The 16,208-nt window shown below is 27.7% G+C and overlaps 5 protein-coding genes and 1 long non-coding RNA gene across 10 annotated transcripts; 2 read left to right on the top strand and 4 right to left on the bottom strand.

The window, feature by feature from the left end:
* Window positions 1-397: 397 nt before the first annotated feature.
* Window positions 398-2,135, bottom strand: LOC140671678 (uncharacterized). Of its 2 annotated transcripts, none has more exons than XM_072903194.1 (4): window positions 1,817-2,135; window positions 1,551-1,632; window positions 1,029-1,231; window positions 398-775 (listed from the first exon to the last, which is right to left on the bottom strand). In XM_072903194.1, the coding sequence occupies exons 2-4, from the start codon at window positions 1,612-1,614 to the stop codon at window positions 740-742; spliced, it is 303 nt and encodes a 100-aa protein (XP_072759295.1). In that variant the 5' UTR covers window positions 1,615-1,632; window positions 1,817-2,135; the 3' UTR covers window positions 398-739. The 2 variants fall into 2 exon arrangements, with proteins under 2 accessions (XP_072759295.1, XP_072759294.1); XM_072903193.1 differs by having other exon boundaries at window positions 400-775; window positions 1,551-1,699; window positions 1,817-2,128.
* A 1,133-nt stretch (window positions 2,136-3,268) lies between these two features.
* On the top strand, window positions 3,269-6,807 carry Ho (heme oxygenase). Its single transcript, XM_072903191.1, has 3 exons — window positions 3,269-3,575; window positions 3,987-4,185; window positions 4,375-6,807. Exons 1-3 carry the CDS (start codon window positions 3,473-3,475, stop codon window positions 4,832-4,834), a joined length of 762 nt encoding a protein of 253 aa, XP_072759292.1. The 5' UTR covers window positions 3,269-3,472; the 3' UTR covers window positions 4,835-6,807.
* Dcp2 (decapping mRNA 2) lies at window positions 4,225-8,338 on the bottom strand. 3 transcript variants are annotated; one of them, XM_072903190.1, is made up of 6 exons: window positions 8,208-8,338; window positions 7,705-7,778; window positions 6,941-7,588; window positions 6,651-6,804; window positions 6,304-6,577; window positions 4,225-5,746 (listed from the first exon to the last, which is right to left on the bottom strand). In XM_072903190.1, the coding sequence occupies exons 2-6, from the start codon at window positions 7,746-7,748 to the stop codon at window positions 5,493-5,495; spliced, it is 1,374 nt and encodes a 457-aa protein (XP_072759291.1). In that variant the 5' UTR covers window positions 7,749-7,778; window positions 8,208-8,338; the 3' UTR covers window positions 4,225-5,492. The 3 variants fall into 3 exon arrangements, with proteins under 3 accessions (XP_072759291.1, XP_072759290.1, XP_072759288.1); XM_072903189.1 differs by having other exon boundaries at window positions 7,959-8,232; XM_072903187.1 differs by having other exon boundaries at window positions 7,984-8,231.
* A 586-nt stretch (window positions 8,339-8,924) lies between these two features.
* On the bottom strand, window positions 8,925-10,148 carry Pmvk (Phosphomevalonate kinase). Its single transcript, XM_072903192.1, has 4 exons — window positions 9,807-10,148; window positions 9,389-9,594; window positions 9,138-9,287; window positions 8,925-9,049 (listed from the first exon to the last, which is right to left on the bottom strand). Exons 1-4 carry the CDS (start codon window positions 9,950-9,952, stop codon window positions 8,925-8,927), a joined length of 627 nt encoding a protein of 208 aa, XP_072759293.1. The 5' UTR covers window positions 9,953-10,148.
* Window positions 10,149-10,218: 70 nt separating this feature from the next.
* Rpl29 (ribosomal protein L29) lies at window positions 10,219-11,241 on the bottom strand. 2 transcript variants are annotated; one of them, XM_072903195.1, is made up of 4 exons: window positions 11,159-11,241; window positions 10,879-10,938; window positions 10,643-10,707; window positions 10,219-10,382 (listed from the first exon to the last, which is right to left on the bottom strand). In XM_072903195.1, the coding sequence occupies exons 2-4, from the start codon at window positions 10,913-10,915 to the stop codon at window positions 10,263-10,265; spliced, it is 222 nt and encodes a 73-aa protein (XP_072759296.1). In that variant the 5' UTR covers window positions 10,916-10,938; window positions 11,159-11,241; the 3' UTR covers window positions 10,219-10,262. The 2 variants fall into 2 exon arrangements, with proteins under 2 accessions (XP_072759296.1, XP_072759297.1); XM_072903196.1 differs by having other exon boundaries at window positions 11,174-11,221.
* A 2,039-nt stretch (window positions 11,242-13,280) lies between these two features.
* Window positions 13,281-14,978, top strand: LOC140671931 (uncharacterized). Its single transcript, XR_012047810.1, has 4 exons — window positions 13,281-13,441; window positions 13,556-13,704; window positions 14,022-14,247; window positions 14,538-14,978. It is a non-coding gene; the product is annotated as an uncharacterized lncRNA (long non-coding RNA).
* The last annotated feature ends 1,230 nt before the right edge of the window (window positions 14,979-16,208 follow it).

Below are 16,208 nucleotides of genomic sequence, written 5' to 3'. Positions count from 1 at the left end.
GGTAATTGTTGCAGTATTTATTATAATTTTAATAACGTGGATATCAGAAAATATTATGCAATCATATTGAGTATTAGTTATGTCTAATTGTTAATTTGAAAAAAAATATTATCTTTTTAGAACGCACATACTTTTATACATTTTACCATTCCATATAAGTGTTTTCTATATTCGAAGCATTTTAATGGAATCTATTTCCCGCAAATAAAGAACTTTAAAGGTATTATACAAAATTTTTTTTAGAATAGCAAATTATATTCAGAGCAATAGTTTTTTCAAATTATATACAGAGCAATAATTCTCTCTTAATTATAATAAATAATATGTGACTGATTTTTATTAAATATTTTATTTAAAATTCTTAAAATTGATCAATTAAAAGTAATTGATAAAATTTGTATAACAAATATTATTAAATTAAGCACATCAAAATATGTTATTTATGAATTATGCAATATTTATAACCATATTTCATCGCTAAAGTAGTTTTTATAGTTATAAATCATAAATTATAGTAATAATCATAACTTTTAAAAATATTATGTATAGTAAACGAAAGATATAAGAGCATACAAAAAAGATATTGTTTTAAGATATTTAAAACATATTTATAACAGACGAATCACTATACATATACATTCGTCTACACATACAAACTAATGTTAATAAACTTTCAATGTTTGAATACGTCATATTTATTCATTAAAATTCATTCGGACCTTTTAAGAGAATGATTTTTCTAGTTTGATTTAGGAGTAGTTAGCAAAACTCGCTCCTGAAAATAATGAAAAAAACGTAATTATATATATATATATATATATATATGTATATATTGATTAAAATAATTTGGCATTTTATATACACACTAAAATTTAACACATTGTATGCAGGAAAAAAGAATTATTATTTTTAATTAGTTTGAACCCGCATACAATGTGTATAATATTAATCAAGTTGTAATAATTTTATTCTTAAAATGTAATCGAAAATATATAAAGTTGTAATTAGTTACGCGAATCATGACTTACATAGTGTAGGACGTAGCACTTGCATGTATTGTTCTCGCACATTCCTTCACCTACTTCATCTAACTGTCGAGCGAATTTTATTATAGTCATACATTCAGTTTCGCAATAAATATCATCCATACAAGACCATGAGTCATTGAGTTTCATGTAAAATTCATGTTTAATTCGCCATTCGTAATGTCCCTTTTCCATCTGTTTTCTATCTAAAATACACATAACAAAAAAATGGCGTTATAATATTAAAACAAAATCACAATACTTATAAAGATATAGTTATTAATATTTAAAAAATTAAAGTAATTACAAAATATAAAGTAAAAATATAGACTTAAATATATTTGAATTATTTTTAATGTAATATAAAAAAAACGTGAAAACAAGAAAACTGTCGCACATATTATATTTAATTTAGACCCGCATAACACATCATCATTTGTGTGTGAACATTTTCATTAGACTGTATATTTGTGTTGAGATTAAATTATTAAACTGTAAATATATACTTAGCTTCTCATTATATACCTTTAACAGGAAGTGCGATAACGACCGCAGTGACGACCAAAAGAGCGAACACGTAGATCTTCATCTTGAGGCTGAATATTTCCTAAAACGTGTAGTAGAATAAGCGTTATCCAAAAGTGATACGGAATGACAGTTTCGCTGTGATGACTCTAAGCAGACAATTGTGTATTTAACACGTCCATATTCATTACATTGATAGTTTATTAAGACTTCTTGCCACTATTGAAAAGCATTTATTATAAAAAAAAAAAAAACAAATCTCTTACCTCCTGTATGCGAATGAAGTTAAAGATCCCGGGTAATCTCGGTTTAATCTAATTATGTATAAGAAATTACTGACAGATAAATTCTTATTACTTAATTATCGTGAACAAGACCATAGCACACTATCTGAGTCTCAAGATCAAATGCACGGGAGCGGTCGTCCGAAGGAGATTTTATATCGTAGGTATTCGAGAAACTTCTAGAATTTTTTGATTTGTTCGTTGAGTGATGTATGGAAAGTCAAAATCTCAAAATTGTTATTCTGCTTTAGTGTTATTGTTTTCTCAGTTCCTTCAAACGACCACTACATGACAAAGTCAAATACGAATCGAGTCGAAAAGACGACTTTTGATTCGCGAAGCATGACTTCGAGGCGCGCTAGGATTAGACGGCGCGCACCGGTGTTATAATGCGGCATTTATAATTTAGTATGCTTGATAGTTTTATTCTTTTTTTTACATTAATTATAATATTTTCTCAATCTCTAACACCTTCTATGAGCCAAATAACATCTACCACAAATTATTTCGCATTTTAAACGTGCAATTTATATATTATAGAATGATATTAAAATTATAATATTGGGGACATAGTTCAACAATAATAAATATGATGATTTTCTCGAGTAAAAATGTTTCATCGGAATTTCTTTGTTTAGAGGTCACACAGAGTAAACATAATATTTTTATTAAAAATAGCACATCCATATGAAATTACAGTTGTAAAAAGTCATTGTTAACATCACAATTTTACTTAGATTATAATATTATATCTTTTTTATAATTTGTACTTATAACGATTGCATTAACAACAAAAATGTCTTTTTACGACTTTTTTTCATTAACGTTATATAATAGTAATAAAAAATATTAATGTTAACGAAAAAATTTTTTGTCTAAAATGTAATAAAAAAAATTTATAAATATAATGTTTGAATAGTACACATAATTTTCATAAATATTGTTGATAATAATTTAAAACAGAAAACTGCTTTTAGGTCATAATTTTAACAGGAAATATTTACTATTATGTATAAAATAAAGGGGACTTATTTTGACAATTTATTTATCAGCATAAACATCACGCATTTCGAAAACCTCTACAACTCTTGTAAAGGAATTTCTTTTTAAAACAAAATTAATAAAACTTAATTAATTACTTAATATATAGAGAATATTTGTTCATAAGTACTTTCTCTTATAATTCACCTAAAAATACAAAATTAAATATGCTGAGTGCTATATACGGCGCGCGATCATACGCTGAGTGCTAGCTATTATTAATATTAATATAATATAAATATATAACACATAATATAAAAATATACAAGTATACAAAATTAATATTATAATGTTAATATTAATATTGTAGGGATGATTTCGCGCGGATGATGAAGAGTATCGATATCTCGCACTCGGTGCTTTGAGATGTCACGATGCGAACACGTGACCTCGCGTCAGTGTCAGTGCGTAGGGGCGGCCGATGATGGATGTCGATGTTATGAACGCAGTGTTTTCACGACTGAATTTTCACGTGACAACCCGGGGGAACGCGCGGAAAGTTAACGATATGACGATGTGAGACGACGACGTGATCCTACAAAAAGTCTCGACGAAAACCTTTTTTTCGCGATACCTGTTATCTCCCGCGCCGTCAAAATGCCGAACAAGGAAGAGGAGAACTTTTGTAAGAAAATGGCAAAAGCCACCAGAGGAGTGCACGCGATCAGCGATGCTCTAGTGAACGCAAAATTGGCATTCGGTAAGAACCGCGAAAGCCCCTCGAAATATTGGAAATATCAGGATCCTAATCTAGATATTAATAATCAAGTTATGCATACTTGATTGCACTGAGATAAAGATCTTTTCATGAGATGATAAAAGTATCATAAATATTTATATTCTACCTTTTTTGATTTTATATATTGATTATAACATTTAATAATTATTTGTCAAATTTAAAAATCTACGACGTAGCATATGTACAGTGTGTATGAAAAATAAAAACCTGATCAACATTAAGCGCTTATATAAATGCTCTAAATATTATTAATGTTCACACACATCTGTTATAGCAAAGAAATTAATCTTTAGATTGCATTATAATCATTACATTATTACTACGGCTATAATTCCAGTATCGTTATTATGTAATCTTATGTACTTTAACTAGGATTTCTTGATGATTCCGTTTGGGCTGATGGGCTTCTGGTTTTCTATGAGGTTTTTCGCTACTTGGAGGGTGCAATGATTAGATTAAGGAATACCAAAATTGGATTGCTTCCACTCAGTGAGCTTCAACGTACAGAAGCTTTTGAGCGAGATCTTGATCATTACTTGGGGAAAGGATGGAGAAAGAACTATAGTCCTAGGTATACATCATGAATAATAGAATACATATGTGTATGTAATGTTACAATCAAAGTACCGTTACTTTATTTTCTTCCACTTATAATACAATATAAATGTCTTTCACAATAATTACTTGCAATAAAGTAACTTCAGATAAGTTTAATTATTATTAAAAAGAAATTTTAATTGTAATTTTACAAATATTTCAGGGACAGTGTCACCAAATATCTAATGCGTTTGAGAGAAGTGGAAGATACAGATCCTACTCTATTAATGGCGTACATTTACCACCTTTATATGGGTCTCCTGAGTGGCGGTATTATTCTGCGTAAAAAGCGACAGCTTATGCAAAAGCTCTCGCCTTTTAAAGCACCACCGTCTAGTGATGGTAACAATGTCACGGACTTTGGACAAAACAGTATATTTCAATTGAAGAGTGACTTGCGCGAATCCATGAATAGAATTGCGGAGACATTGGACGAGGACACGAAAAATAAACTTATCGAAGAAAGTAAAATAGTCTTTGAATTGAATAACGAAATTGTCAAAAGTGTGCAAGCTGGCAATCATGTTTTTGAAAAAGTACTCTATTTTATCGGTCAAATTGTACTGATCCTCTGTGTCCTGATAATCATCCTCAATATTCTCTTCAAATACATTATACGTTAATAGATGTTATTTTAATTTAACGTCAATTCGCTAAAAAAAAAAGTTAAAAAAAAGAAAGAAAGACTATAACAATTTCAGCAAATGCTGATATCAAACCAAAATGTACAATATATTATTTATGCGCTGTAATCGCCTTTCTTATAGTTATAAATGGATTATCACCATTATTTGTATGACATGATTTTAGAATACCTGTTTTTTAAAGTTTAGCACATCGAAAATATTAAATTACCAAAATTTGGTCAAGGAAGCAACACAAACTCTATTTTGTTCTAAATTTATATAAAATACTTTGAAAATCTTACTTATATCTATAAACAAAAGCTGCTTCTTTCTAAAAAATTTTCCTTTGTAATCAATTTTCATATTTTTAAGCATATGAATTTGCATTAAATTTATCATATTACAAGGGAGCTTATGTTCGGGTAATATATATGTATATATACAGTATGTATATAATAATGAAAGTATATACAATATAAAGATAAAAAAAATATTCAAATCGATACTAGAAATAACTATAGATATAAATGATAATTAGAAATAATAAGACACGTTTTAAACGTGCAGCACTTTTCATAATCTGCAGAAATAGAAAGTTCCTGCTTTCCTAAGTTAACACCTATACTTCTCTATTTTGATAATCCATTCTTCCGAATTATATACATAGCGACTCTAGAGTTTTTAATATTTCCTGTCTATCAAATTTAAAATTCTTCCAACTCTCTAAGTAAAAATCTGAGAGGTCTTGATAATTCATGTAATTCTTCGTTAAAAGCGGTGAACCATTGTGTTCCAGGTTTGCAAAAGAATGCGACGAAATGGTTGTAAAATCTTTTTGCAATTTGCGTGCGGCTTCTCCAAACAGTAACGCTTTAATATTTCCTTCTGGTAGACTTTTCTTGCGACCATCTAGGTGAAAATAATTTTCATGCAGTACTAATAATAATATCGAGAATTGTTATCGAAATATATATATATATATATTTCGATCAGGATATCCCACGAGTAAACCGACAATCTTCTAGAATATGTTCTAAAAAAGTCATTTTAAGTAAAAAAATTTACATGGTTAATTCGGCTCAGTTATCGAGATATAGACAATTTTATTAATATTGTAATAAATAAAAATGCAAGATATTTATAATTTTTACATGAATATTTTTCTTAATCATATTAATTGTTAAAAATGTCCATCTTCTGTTTATAAACATGCTGTTAATTAATTAAGTATATAAACTTATTTGCTTAGAATGACTTTTAGAACACTTTCTAGAAATTTGTCAGTTTACTCATGGAACACCCTGAATATTAGAAGGTAAGCATATTATTTATATAGTTTAGATATTGTTAAAAAATGTATTATTTATTAATATATATTCTTTTAAGCAAAATCTCTCAAAAGAGAGAGAGAGAGAGAGAGAGCTATAAATAGAAGAAAAATCTTTTAACTAAAGTTTATTAGTAACCTTTTGCTTCTTCCCAAGATTGCGCTTTGTAATTAACATCGTTGTACTTGATCGACTGGATCGCAGGATCGATTAGAAATGAACATGATTGAGCAGGGCTGTCTATCAAGTGTCTAGCGAGATTCTGTGATTGAGTTTCTTCCTGATCTCCAAATAGATTCCGTTTGAACGCTCCTTTTGATAAGATATCTTTTTTACTGTCGCTTGTACCACGACGATGGCGACCCGGAGAGATGTTCGATTGGCGACTAATCTTAAAATCTGGAACTTCACTCTGTAAATGGAGTGAAAAAATTAGTTTATAGAACATGAAAACAAAAAAAAAATAAAGATGTGCGAAGGCCTACTTGTGGTGGGCAAGTTGAAAAATGATGGAAAGGTATCTGTTGTCGCTTGCTCTTCGAACCCATCTCGACTTCTCCCAACGATTTATGCCTTTGCCTTCGGATGATCATAGTTCTCTCACGTTGTTGTTTCTCTTGAATCCACCGTTTCATCCGTCTGGATGACAAAGCGATATTAAAAAACACATGTCAAACACAATTTTTCAATAAATATATGGATTTTATATATATATATATATATATATATATATATATATATATATATATGTATATTAAAGAGATTAATTACTCACTTGACAAAAGGTACGACCATAAAAAATGCGTTGGGTCCAACGCCAATTTTCATTTTAGGAGTCATATCTTTCTTGGTATTCGGCAAGTCTGCCACGGCAAACCACTCGACATTTTTTATTTCTTTCCGCGTTTTCGGTTGGAATTTCGTGTCCTTTTGCACACCCGAAATGATGTACAATCTTACCACTTGATCATTTATTACAGATTCAATAAATTCGTTTTTATCTATCAAATTAGATATATCAAAGCCAGTCTCCTCCAACACTTCTCGAATTGCGCAAAGAAAGGGCTCCTCATCCTCGTTTACTTTTCCTTTGGGAAAACTCCAGCTGTTCTTTGCCCAGTAGCTCTGCACCAACAGCACTTTAGTCATGTCTTCGTTCAGCACAATTGCTCCAAATGTCGGCACATTTTGTTTATATTCTCTCCATTGGTCCAGCACAGCATCAAGGTGTAGCACATGCGGCTTCAAGAAAGGTATGTGCTGGAATATATGGGTGGCAAACTCCTTCATGTTACATGACTTTAGTTTAGGATTCTCCTCTGTACAGTAGAAGTCGAGATAAAACCAGTGCGCCAATTCAATTTGAAAGCATATTCGCACCAAGTCTTTCCTCTCCTCCTCAGGAATATTTATGATGAATCGACTGCAAAGAAAAAGAGTGTAAAAATGGCATGTCATAAACTCTGAAAATACATTTGATTCAATTAAGTCATGTTCTTAATTAATATTGTAATATTAATTGATAGTCAAGAAACTAACCTGCTGAGATCATCAAGGATATCAGATGGAATTGTGTGTTCCATTACTCTAATGAATCTTAATTATCAATCAATCTACATCAATATTTTTGATTATGCAAGGATGAGAACAAAAGATTGTTGTAAGAAATTAATCCCAAATCAGCCCAAATACAGACATGAAATTGAAAACAAAAAATTAATATGGCAAGAAATGTCAAAAAAATACTAAAATTTTGTAAATATTTAACAATATATAATAAACAATATATTAACAGATTAAATGACTAATGTTAAATACAATGACTTGTTCTTGACAGTTGTTATACACTTTCTCTCTCTCTCTCTCTCTCTTTCTTAGATGTATTTTGTCCAATTAAAATTATTTTAAAACAAATATTGTGCAATGTATATGCACTACTCAAAGATTATCTTGCAAAAAAGATAAAACTGTTATAAATTTTTCACTTTATCTTCAATAAAAAACTTTTTAGTTAATTTATGTTATCCGCACGTGATCCTAACCACCAACTCTAGTCATAGGAGCCATGTTGTTTTCAATACAATAAAATACAGCGAAGGTTGATGTGCGTGTTTTTTATATTGTTTTATATTGTTTTTTATACTTTTTTATTGTTTTTTATTTCAGAATTCGGAATTTGAAAGCGTGCAAAAAGAACGAAGGATGAGCGTAGGATGACATGTGTTTCACGATTGGTTGAGCGCTTTCTGAAAATGTCAAAAACACGTGGCCACATGTGTGTGCTCCACGTATTTATTTTATAATTTATTTTAATTTTAATCGATAAAAAAAAATGATAATTTTGATATTGCAATGATGGCTTGTGTTTTTTTTAATATCTCAGCAATAGATGAAATCGACATTTGCTTCTGCCAACATTGTTCGCAATTTATATGTGCATCGTGCAAGTGAAAAATATTGACAAATCTATAAATATTACAATATAAATATATCATTAAATATTTACAATCTTATAAACTTTTATATATCTATAAATTCAATAAGATTTATTATATTTATTTCATGTGTATATATATGAAATAAATAAAATAAATCTTATTACATTACAAAAATATTTTTGCATAATTATTATTATAGACTAGACTGTTATAAATAAACTATTAGAAATTAAGAGCTGTTTCTTTGCTCAATGAAATAAAGTTGACAAAATTATGAAATATTGTTTATTGTGAGTTTGATAAAATAGAAAATAATTTCTGCTAGCTAACCAGTCCTAATAACTGCTGCAGTATAGCTTCTACATCGCTATCATTATTATTCTCCAACAACAAATCCCAATTATTCACATCGTCCAAATCACACTCTGTTTCTGAATCATCTATACCTATATAATTATAAATGATAGTAATTATTTTCAAGAAGCTTATGCAAGTCTCATTGAAATTATATTATATGGTTTTTGTTTCTTATACCTGGTGTAAAGGTCCAACCACGTTTTTGTCTAACTTCCTCAGAGCAAACTATGTGTATACTTTTACATAATTCTCCAAAATTTTCCGTAAACCACTTGATGTCAGTTTTCCTTCTGACATCACTTATTATCCACACTGACTTATCGCATACTGTAAAAAATATATCTATTTAAACACATTCTTGTATAAAAGTTTAAGTCTTATTAATATTATACATATAATCTAATTTTAATAATAAGTTTGCTGTGCACCATTATACATGTCAATTGCAGCATGACAAAAATATCCATAATCTTTCTTTCGCATATCCTCTCCCCACTTAACCATATCAAGTCGATATTTTTCCTTGTAATCTCCATCTCCCAGTAATTGATTGATATCAAGATTCAGAGATTTCGCCCAGTGCGTTTTTATAGGACCTGATAATCGTATAATTGCACTCTTTTGCGAACCAATCCTGAAATTGATGTAGATCTTATTTAAAATATTATAAATATTATGACATATAGATTTTATTTAAAATATTATATATATTATAATACTTATAGTATTAATATGGTTTGTCATTACTTTTTCAAAGTACTTTACCTGGCTGACTTTATGTCAAATTTATTTTTATCGAATAGTGTCTGTTATTATTTATTAAAAAATATTGTAGATGGAAAATACCTTCTATGCAAATTATCGGTGATATAATCTTTTCCAGACTTTCTTTTGCCGCTGAACAATAGAATCCTTTCTGGTTTCGTTGAATTGTTTATCTCGAATTTCGTGGTTAAATCGCATCTGCCTGGTTTAACCTGTTCTGCGGCCATGTTGATATAACTGTACAATATAATTGGAGGAACTTTTATACAGTTACTAAGCCATCAAATATACAAAACGATAAATGATGCAATGCACCTGCGATATCTCGAACTATGCATATTTTATATCTACGAAATTTACATTTTGAATTATCTTGTACATACATACGTAAATATATTTTGACTGAATTGTACGATGATGTAAGACTTGAAATTATAAAAGTGTAGGGTAAAGACTTTGGATTGTTTGTTTTTTTATTTATTTAAATAAAATTATTACGGTGAATTTATTTATTTTAATAAAATCATTACAGTGACTTTATTTCTTATTCTTAGCTTCACGAAGAGCTTTCCGCTGTTCTGCCCTCTTTAACTGAGCCTTCGGTTTAAGATTATGCTTCTTGGCAAAGCGCTGATTCCTCAGGAATTTTAAATCCATCTAAAAAAATATGTAGGAAAGATACATATATTAATATAATTTTAAATATAATTTTAAAACCAAAAATGTAAATATTATAAGACTGAATTACATTAAATATCATCAAATATTATACATGGTCTGTATTTTTACTAAACAATATTTTAGGTTTTTTTAATAATAATTTTGATTATTAAATATTATATAGATTAAATATTATAGGAAATAAAAAAATATTTAAATATATAAAGGTGCAATAAAAATTTTAATATAAAACTTACACCAAGTGTGGATTCGTGTCTATACCTCTTAGGTTTCTTGATTCCATTTCGATGAGCTTTACGATCTATAAAAAAAAAATACAAATTAAACTATTAGTTAAAACTTGTTCAATTTGTAAAATAGATTATACATTTCATTATATTTAATATCCTCTCAGGAGGATATTGAAAAATTATTACACCTTGGTTAGGATAATACTCGGAAAACTTTAACAATTACAAAATTGCATACTTACTCTGATTGTGATTTGTATGATTTTTCGACTTGGCCATTTTCTGGATTTATTTATTTCCACCTGTAATAATAATAATTAGATTAGTTCAAAAAAACTATAGCATAAATCAGCTGTTGAGGTTAAGTAATCGCGAAAGAAATCTTTGCATACGTTTAATGTACGCTAATTATGAGAAAATATAACGAATTAATATTAAAATTGATAGAAAAGTCACAATTTTTTGAACATGTCTTTATTTGAACGGATTAAATGGATATTTGATTAAAAAATATTGTAGTACCACGAAAAACCGTACACAAGCGTTCAGAAGCGGAAGTGAAAGGAAGATGATGTATCAAACACGTGTTGCGACGTCAGCGCCAAGCGCCAAATCGTCTTCAAATATCTCTTTCACACACAACTTGAATAAAACTATTTACATATACAAAATTCTAATTGCAGCTATCAATCCATTTATATAGAAATACCCGGGGAAAAAAAGTCCATATAAAATTGGCCATATATGGTTTTTGTAAGCATATCTTGCCAAATATAGTTATATATGATAATATGATAATTAAATAAAATCAAAAATAATTAGTAAATGGCTCAGTAGTTAAATAAATAATGAAATAATACTAAAGATATATAAGAACGATATAATAACTAAACGACGTTTAGTTACGTTTAGTTATTATATCGTTCTTATATATTGTAGCTCATTTATGTAACAATAAATTATTTAATTATTTAGTTAATTCTAATTACATTGTTTATATTCGGCTCTTTTACGCCTTTAGTATTATTTCATTATTTAAATAAAATCATATATGATATCATATGATTTTATTTAATTATCATATAATATCATATATGACTATACTTGGTAAGACATGATCAGATATTGACAAAATCTATATATGGCCAACTTTTTTTCCCGGGTATACGTAACGTTTTATACGATATCATCTATAATTATACATATTTTTACACAATTGTGTAGGTGTAGAATACTGTATAATTATATTCAATTCTGCATAACTATAGATAAGAAATTTTTTATCGGGTGATGTCATTTTAATCGCAAAAACCTCATTGATCTATTTACAATTATTTTCGGATCAATAAAATGCGAATAATATATCATATGTTTCTCTCGTTTTATTGCGAAAAATTTTATTAATAAAATTACGCTCTAAAATTATAGAGCTTATACAGGGTGTCCAGTAATAATCGCCCCACCTCTCTAGGGCAGATAGAGCAGGTCAAACTGAACATAAAAGTCTTCTACCATTTTGCGATTTGCGCAATAATTATTAAAATATTAATTAAAAACGCTCAGCGTATGAGCGCGCTCCGTATATAGCACTCAGCATATCTAATTTTGTATTTTTAGGTAAATTATAAGAGAAAATACTTATGAACACATATTCTCTATATATTAAGTGATTCATTAAGTTTAATTAATTTTGTTTTAAAAAGAAATTCCTTTACAAGAGTTGTAGAGGTTTTCGAAATGCGTAATGTTTATGCTGATAGATAAACTGTCAAAATAAAACCCCTTTATTTTATACATAACAGTAAATATTTCCTGTTAAAATTATGACCTAAAAGCAGTTTTCTGTTTTAAATTATTATCAACAATATTTATGAAAATTATGTGTACTATTCAAACATTATATTTATAAATTTCTTTTATTACATTTTAGACAAAAAATTTTTTCGTTAACATTAATATTTTTTATTACTATTATATAACGTTAATGAAAAAAAGTCGTAAAAAGACATTTTTGTTGTTAATGCAATCGTTATAAGTATAAATTATAAAAAAGATATAATATTATAATCTAAGTAAAATTGTGATGTTAACAATGACTTTTTACAACTGTAATTTCATATGGATGTGCTATTTTTAATAAAAATATTATGTTTACTCTGTGTGACCTCTAAACAAAGAAATTCCGATGAAACATTTTTACTCGAGAAAATCATCATATTTATTATTGTTGAACTATGTCCCCAATATTATAATTTTAATATCATTCTATAATATATAAATTGCACGTTTAAAATGCGAAATAATTTGTGGTAGATGTTATTTGGCTCATAGAAGGTGTTAGAGATTGAGAAAATATTATAATTAATGTAAAAAAAAAAGAATAAAACTATCAAGCATACTAAATTATAAATGCCGCATTATAATCCTAGCGCGCCTCGAAGTCATGGTTCGCGAATCAAAAGTCGTCTTTTCGACTCGATTCGTATTTGACTTTGTTATGTAGCGGTCGTTCGAAGGAACTGAGAAAACAATAACACTAAAGCAAAATAACAATTTTGAGATTTTGACTTTCCATACATCACTCAACGAACAAAACAAAAAATTCTAGAAGTTTCTCGAATACCTACGGTATAAAATCTCCTTCGGACGACCGCTCCCGTGCATTTGATCTTGAGACTCAGATAGTGTGTTATAGTCTTGTTCACGATAATTAAGTAATAAGAATTTATCTGTCAGTAATTTCTTATACATAATTAGATTAAACCGAGATTACCTGGGATCCTTAACTTCATTTGCATACAGGAGGTAAGAGATTTGTTTTTTTTTTTATAATAAATGCTTTTCAATAGTGGCAAGAAGTCTTAATAAACTACCAATGTAATGAATATGGACGTGTTAAATACACAATTGTCTGCTTAGAGTCATCACAGTGAAACTGTCATTTCGTATCACTTTTGGATAACGCTGTTTATACTACAAGTTTTGGAAAATATTCAGCTTCAAGATGAAGATCTACGTGTTCGCTCTTTTGGTTGTCACTGCGGTCGTTATCGCACTTCCTGTTAAAGGTATATAATGAGAAGCTAAGTATATATTTACAGTTTAATAATTTAATCTCAACACAAATATACAGTCTAATGAAAATGTTCACACGCAAATGATGATGTGTTATGCGTGTCTAAATTAAATATAATATGTGCGACAGTTTTCTTGTTTTCATGTTTTTTATATTACATTAAGAATAATTCAAATATATTTAAGTCTATATTTATACTTTATATTTTGTAATTATTTTAATTTTTTAAATATTAATAACTATATCTTTATAAGTATTGTGATTTTGTTTTAATATTATAACGCCATTTTTCTGTTATGTGTATTTTAGATAAAAAACAGAAGGAAAACGTTTTCTTACCGGATATGTATACTTTCATAAGTCTCAATAAGACATGGTCTTGTAGTGATAATGCTTTGTGCAATGAAGAATGTCTTGCTATAATGAGAAGAATTAATGTTAAAGAAATAACAGTAAGTGGAGGAGAATGCGTTGACAATAAATGCAAGTGCTACTTGCCATAGCTTGGCATGCTACGTGTTACATCCTACGCTATGTAAGTCATGATTCGCGTAACTAATTACAACTTTATATATTTTCAATTACATTTTAATAATAAAATTATTACAACTTGATTAATATTATTTCTTTTGCCTGTATACAATGTGTTAAATTTTTATTGGAAACTGCATTGATAATAAAGGCAAAACTAGCATGCTTTATCGTAGAGTTAATAAAATAGATTCAATAAAAGAACGAAATGTGCAGTGTGTATATAAAATGTATAATTATTTTAAATTATATATATATATATATATAAAATTACGTTTTTTTCATTATTTTCAGGGACCAGTTTCCTAACTACTACTAAATTGAACTATAAAAATCGATCTCTTAAAAGGTCCGAATTGGGATTTTAATGAATATATATGACGTATTCAAACATTGAAAGTTTATTAACATTAGTTTGTATGTGTAGACGAATGTATATGTATAGTGATTCGTCTGTTATAAATATGTTTTAAATATCTTAAAACAATATCTTTTTTGTATGCTCTTATATCTTTCGTTTACTATACATAATATTTTTAAAAGTTATGATTATTACTATAATTTATGATTTATAACTTTAAAAACTACTTTAGCGATGAAATATGGTTATATATTGCATAATTCATAAATAACATATTTTGATGTGCTTAATTTAATAATATTTGTTATACAAATTTTATCAATTACTTTTAATTGATCAATTTTAAGAATTTTAAATAAAATATTTAATAAAAATCAGTCACATATTATTTATTATAATTAAGAGAGAATTATTGCTCTGTATATAATTTGAAAAAACTATTGCTCTGAATATAATTTGCTATTCTAAAAAAAATTTTGTATAATACCTCTAAAGTTCTTTATTTGCGGGAAATAGATTCCATTAAAATGTTTCGAATATAGAAAACATTTATATGGAATGATAAAATGTATAAAAGTATGTGCGTTCTAAAAAGGTAATATTTTTTTCAAATTAATAATTAGACATAACTAATACTCAATATGATTGCATAATATTTTCTGATATCCACATTATTAAAATTGCAATAATTACTGCAACAATTGCTACAAAATTACTTAAATATTTATTGAGCGCTTAATTAGAAATTGGTTTAATAATTTGATCATTTTTGTCTTATTTTATAGCACTTTGTAGCCTTCTAAATTTAAAGTTATATTCGGCCATTACTTTCTCTATCTTTCTTTTAAAAATCAAATTTCTCTCTCTCTCTCTCGATTGATATCAATGTGTTTATGAAAAATTCACAAAGATAATAAAATAGAATTGAAAATTTGAGCGCATATATGGAATTTTCTGGTCGTGAATGAAAAGAGTGGCTTTTTACTCCGCGAATATCGAAAACGGGAATAGTAAATTCGCAAAGAAGCTTTAACTGTTTAGTCTACATTATATATTGTATTTATGTGTAATTATATAATTATTAATTTATATATTAAATTATTCAATTGAGATTTTCAAAATTAGAATGAATTTATACAATCTCCTACTTTTTGGTCACGTAACTATTGAGTCACAAATAAAAAAAAAAGATAAAATTAAGTACAATTTGTTTAAATAGATAAAAAAACGTGGACTCTCAAAAATGCAGTATCTAAGGAAGTAATTTTTTTACATGTTGTTTGTTTAATTATATAATTATTATATAACATGTTTAATTGTTTTATTATATTATATTGTTTTACATGTAATAAATATGAAAGAGCAGAGAATATCTGTGATTGAAAATCATCTTTAATTTTGATTTGTAATATAAACATATAATTGAAATCATTGATGTAAAATCTTTAATGCAATAGACATAATGTACGATAATCTATTTCGAAAGATTGACATAATATTAATTATAAATGTTAAAATTAATATGCAATAGTAAAATTAAATAATGCAATAGTTTTTACATAGTAACAAAATTAAGTTTATCGATGAATATCTATCATGTGCCT

This window comes from Anoplolepis gracilipes, chromosome 12 (genome assembly GCF_047496725.1).
Source record: "Anoplolepis gracilipes chromosome 12, ASM4749672v1, whole genome shotgun sequence".
NCBI classification, from domain to species: Eukaryota; Metazoa; Arthropoda; class Insecta; order Hymenoptera; family Formicidae; genus Anoplolepis; species Anoplolepis gracilipes.
This window is presented reverse-complemented; position numbering and strand designations above follow the sequence as displayed.

Bases quoted from the DNA above. Each gene is read 5' to 3' on its own strand.
- Rpl29 (XM_072903195.1), bottom strand. From the start codon at position 10,915: ATGGCCAAGTCGAAAAATCATACAAATCACAATCAGA. The intron at 10,708-10,878 runs GTAAGTATGCAA...TTTTTTTTATAG, and splicing joins TCATACAAATCACAATCAGA to ATCGTAAAGCTCATCGAAAT. The intron at 10,383-10,642 runs GTAAGTTTTATA...ATATTTTTTTAG, and splicing joins GACACGAATCCACACTTGGT to ATGGATTTAAAATTCCTGAG.
- Ho (XM_072903191.1), top strand. From the start codon at position 3,473: ATGCCGAACAAGGAAGAGGAGAACTTTTGTAAGAAAATGGCAAAAGCC. The intron at 3,576-3,986 runs GTAAGAACCGCG...TACTTTAACTAG, and splicing joins GAACGCAAAATTGGCATTCG to GATTTCTTGATGATTCCGTT. The intron at 4,186-4,374 runs GTATACATCATG...CAAATATTTCAG, and splicing joins AGAAAGAACTATAGTCCTAG to GGACAGTGTCACCAAATATC.
- LOC140671678 (XM_072903194.1), bottom strand. From the start codon at position 1,614: ATGAAGATCTACGTGTTCGCTCTTTTGGTCGTCACTGCGGTCGTTATC. The intron at 1,232-1,550 runs GTATATAATGAG...TGTGTATTTTAG, and splicing joins TATCGCACTTCCTGTTAAAG to ATAGAAAACAGATGGAAAAG. The intron at 776-1,028 runs GTAAGTCATGAT...CATTATTTTCAG, and splicing joins AGTGCTACGTCCTACACTAT to GAGCGAGTTTTGCTAACTAC.
- Pmvk (XM_072903192.1), bottom strand. From the start codon at position 9,952: ATGGCCGCAGAACAGGTTAAACCAGGCAGATGCGATTTAACCACGAAA. The intron at 9,288-9,388 runs GTGCACAGCAAA...TATTTTTTACAG, and splicing joins TGCAATTGACATGTATAATG to TATGCGATAAGTCAGTGTGG. The intron at 9,050-9,137 runs GTATAAGAAACA...ATAATTATATAG, and splicing joins TGGTTGGACCTTTACACCAG to GTATAGATGATTCAGAAACA.
- Dcp2 (XM_072903190.1), bottom strand. From the start codon at position 7,748: ATGGAACACACAATTCCATCTGATATCCTTGATGATCTCAGCAG. The intron at 6,578-6,650 runs GTAGGCCTTCGC...CTCCATTTACAG, and splicing joins TTTCAACTTGCCCACCACAA to AGTGAAGTTCCAGATTTTAA. The intron at 5,747-6,303 runs GTTACTAATAAA...ATTTTCACCTAG, and splicing joins ATCTTGGGAAGAAGCAAAAG to ATGGTCGCAAGAAAAGTCTA.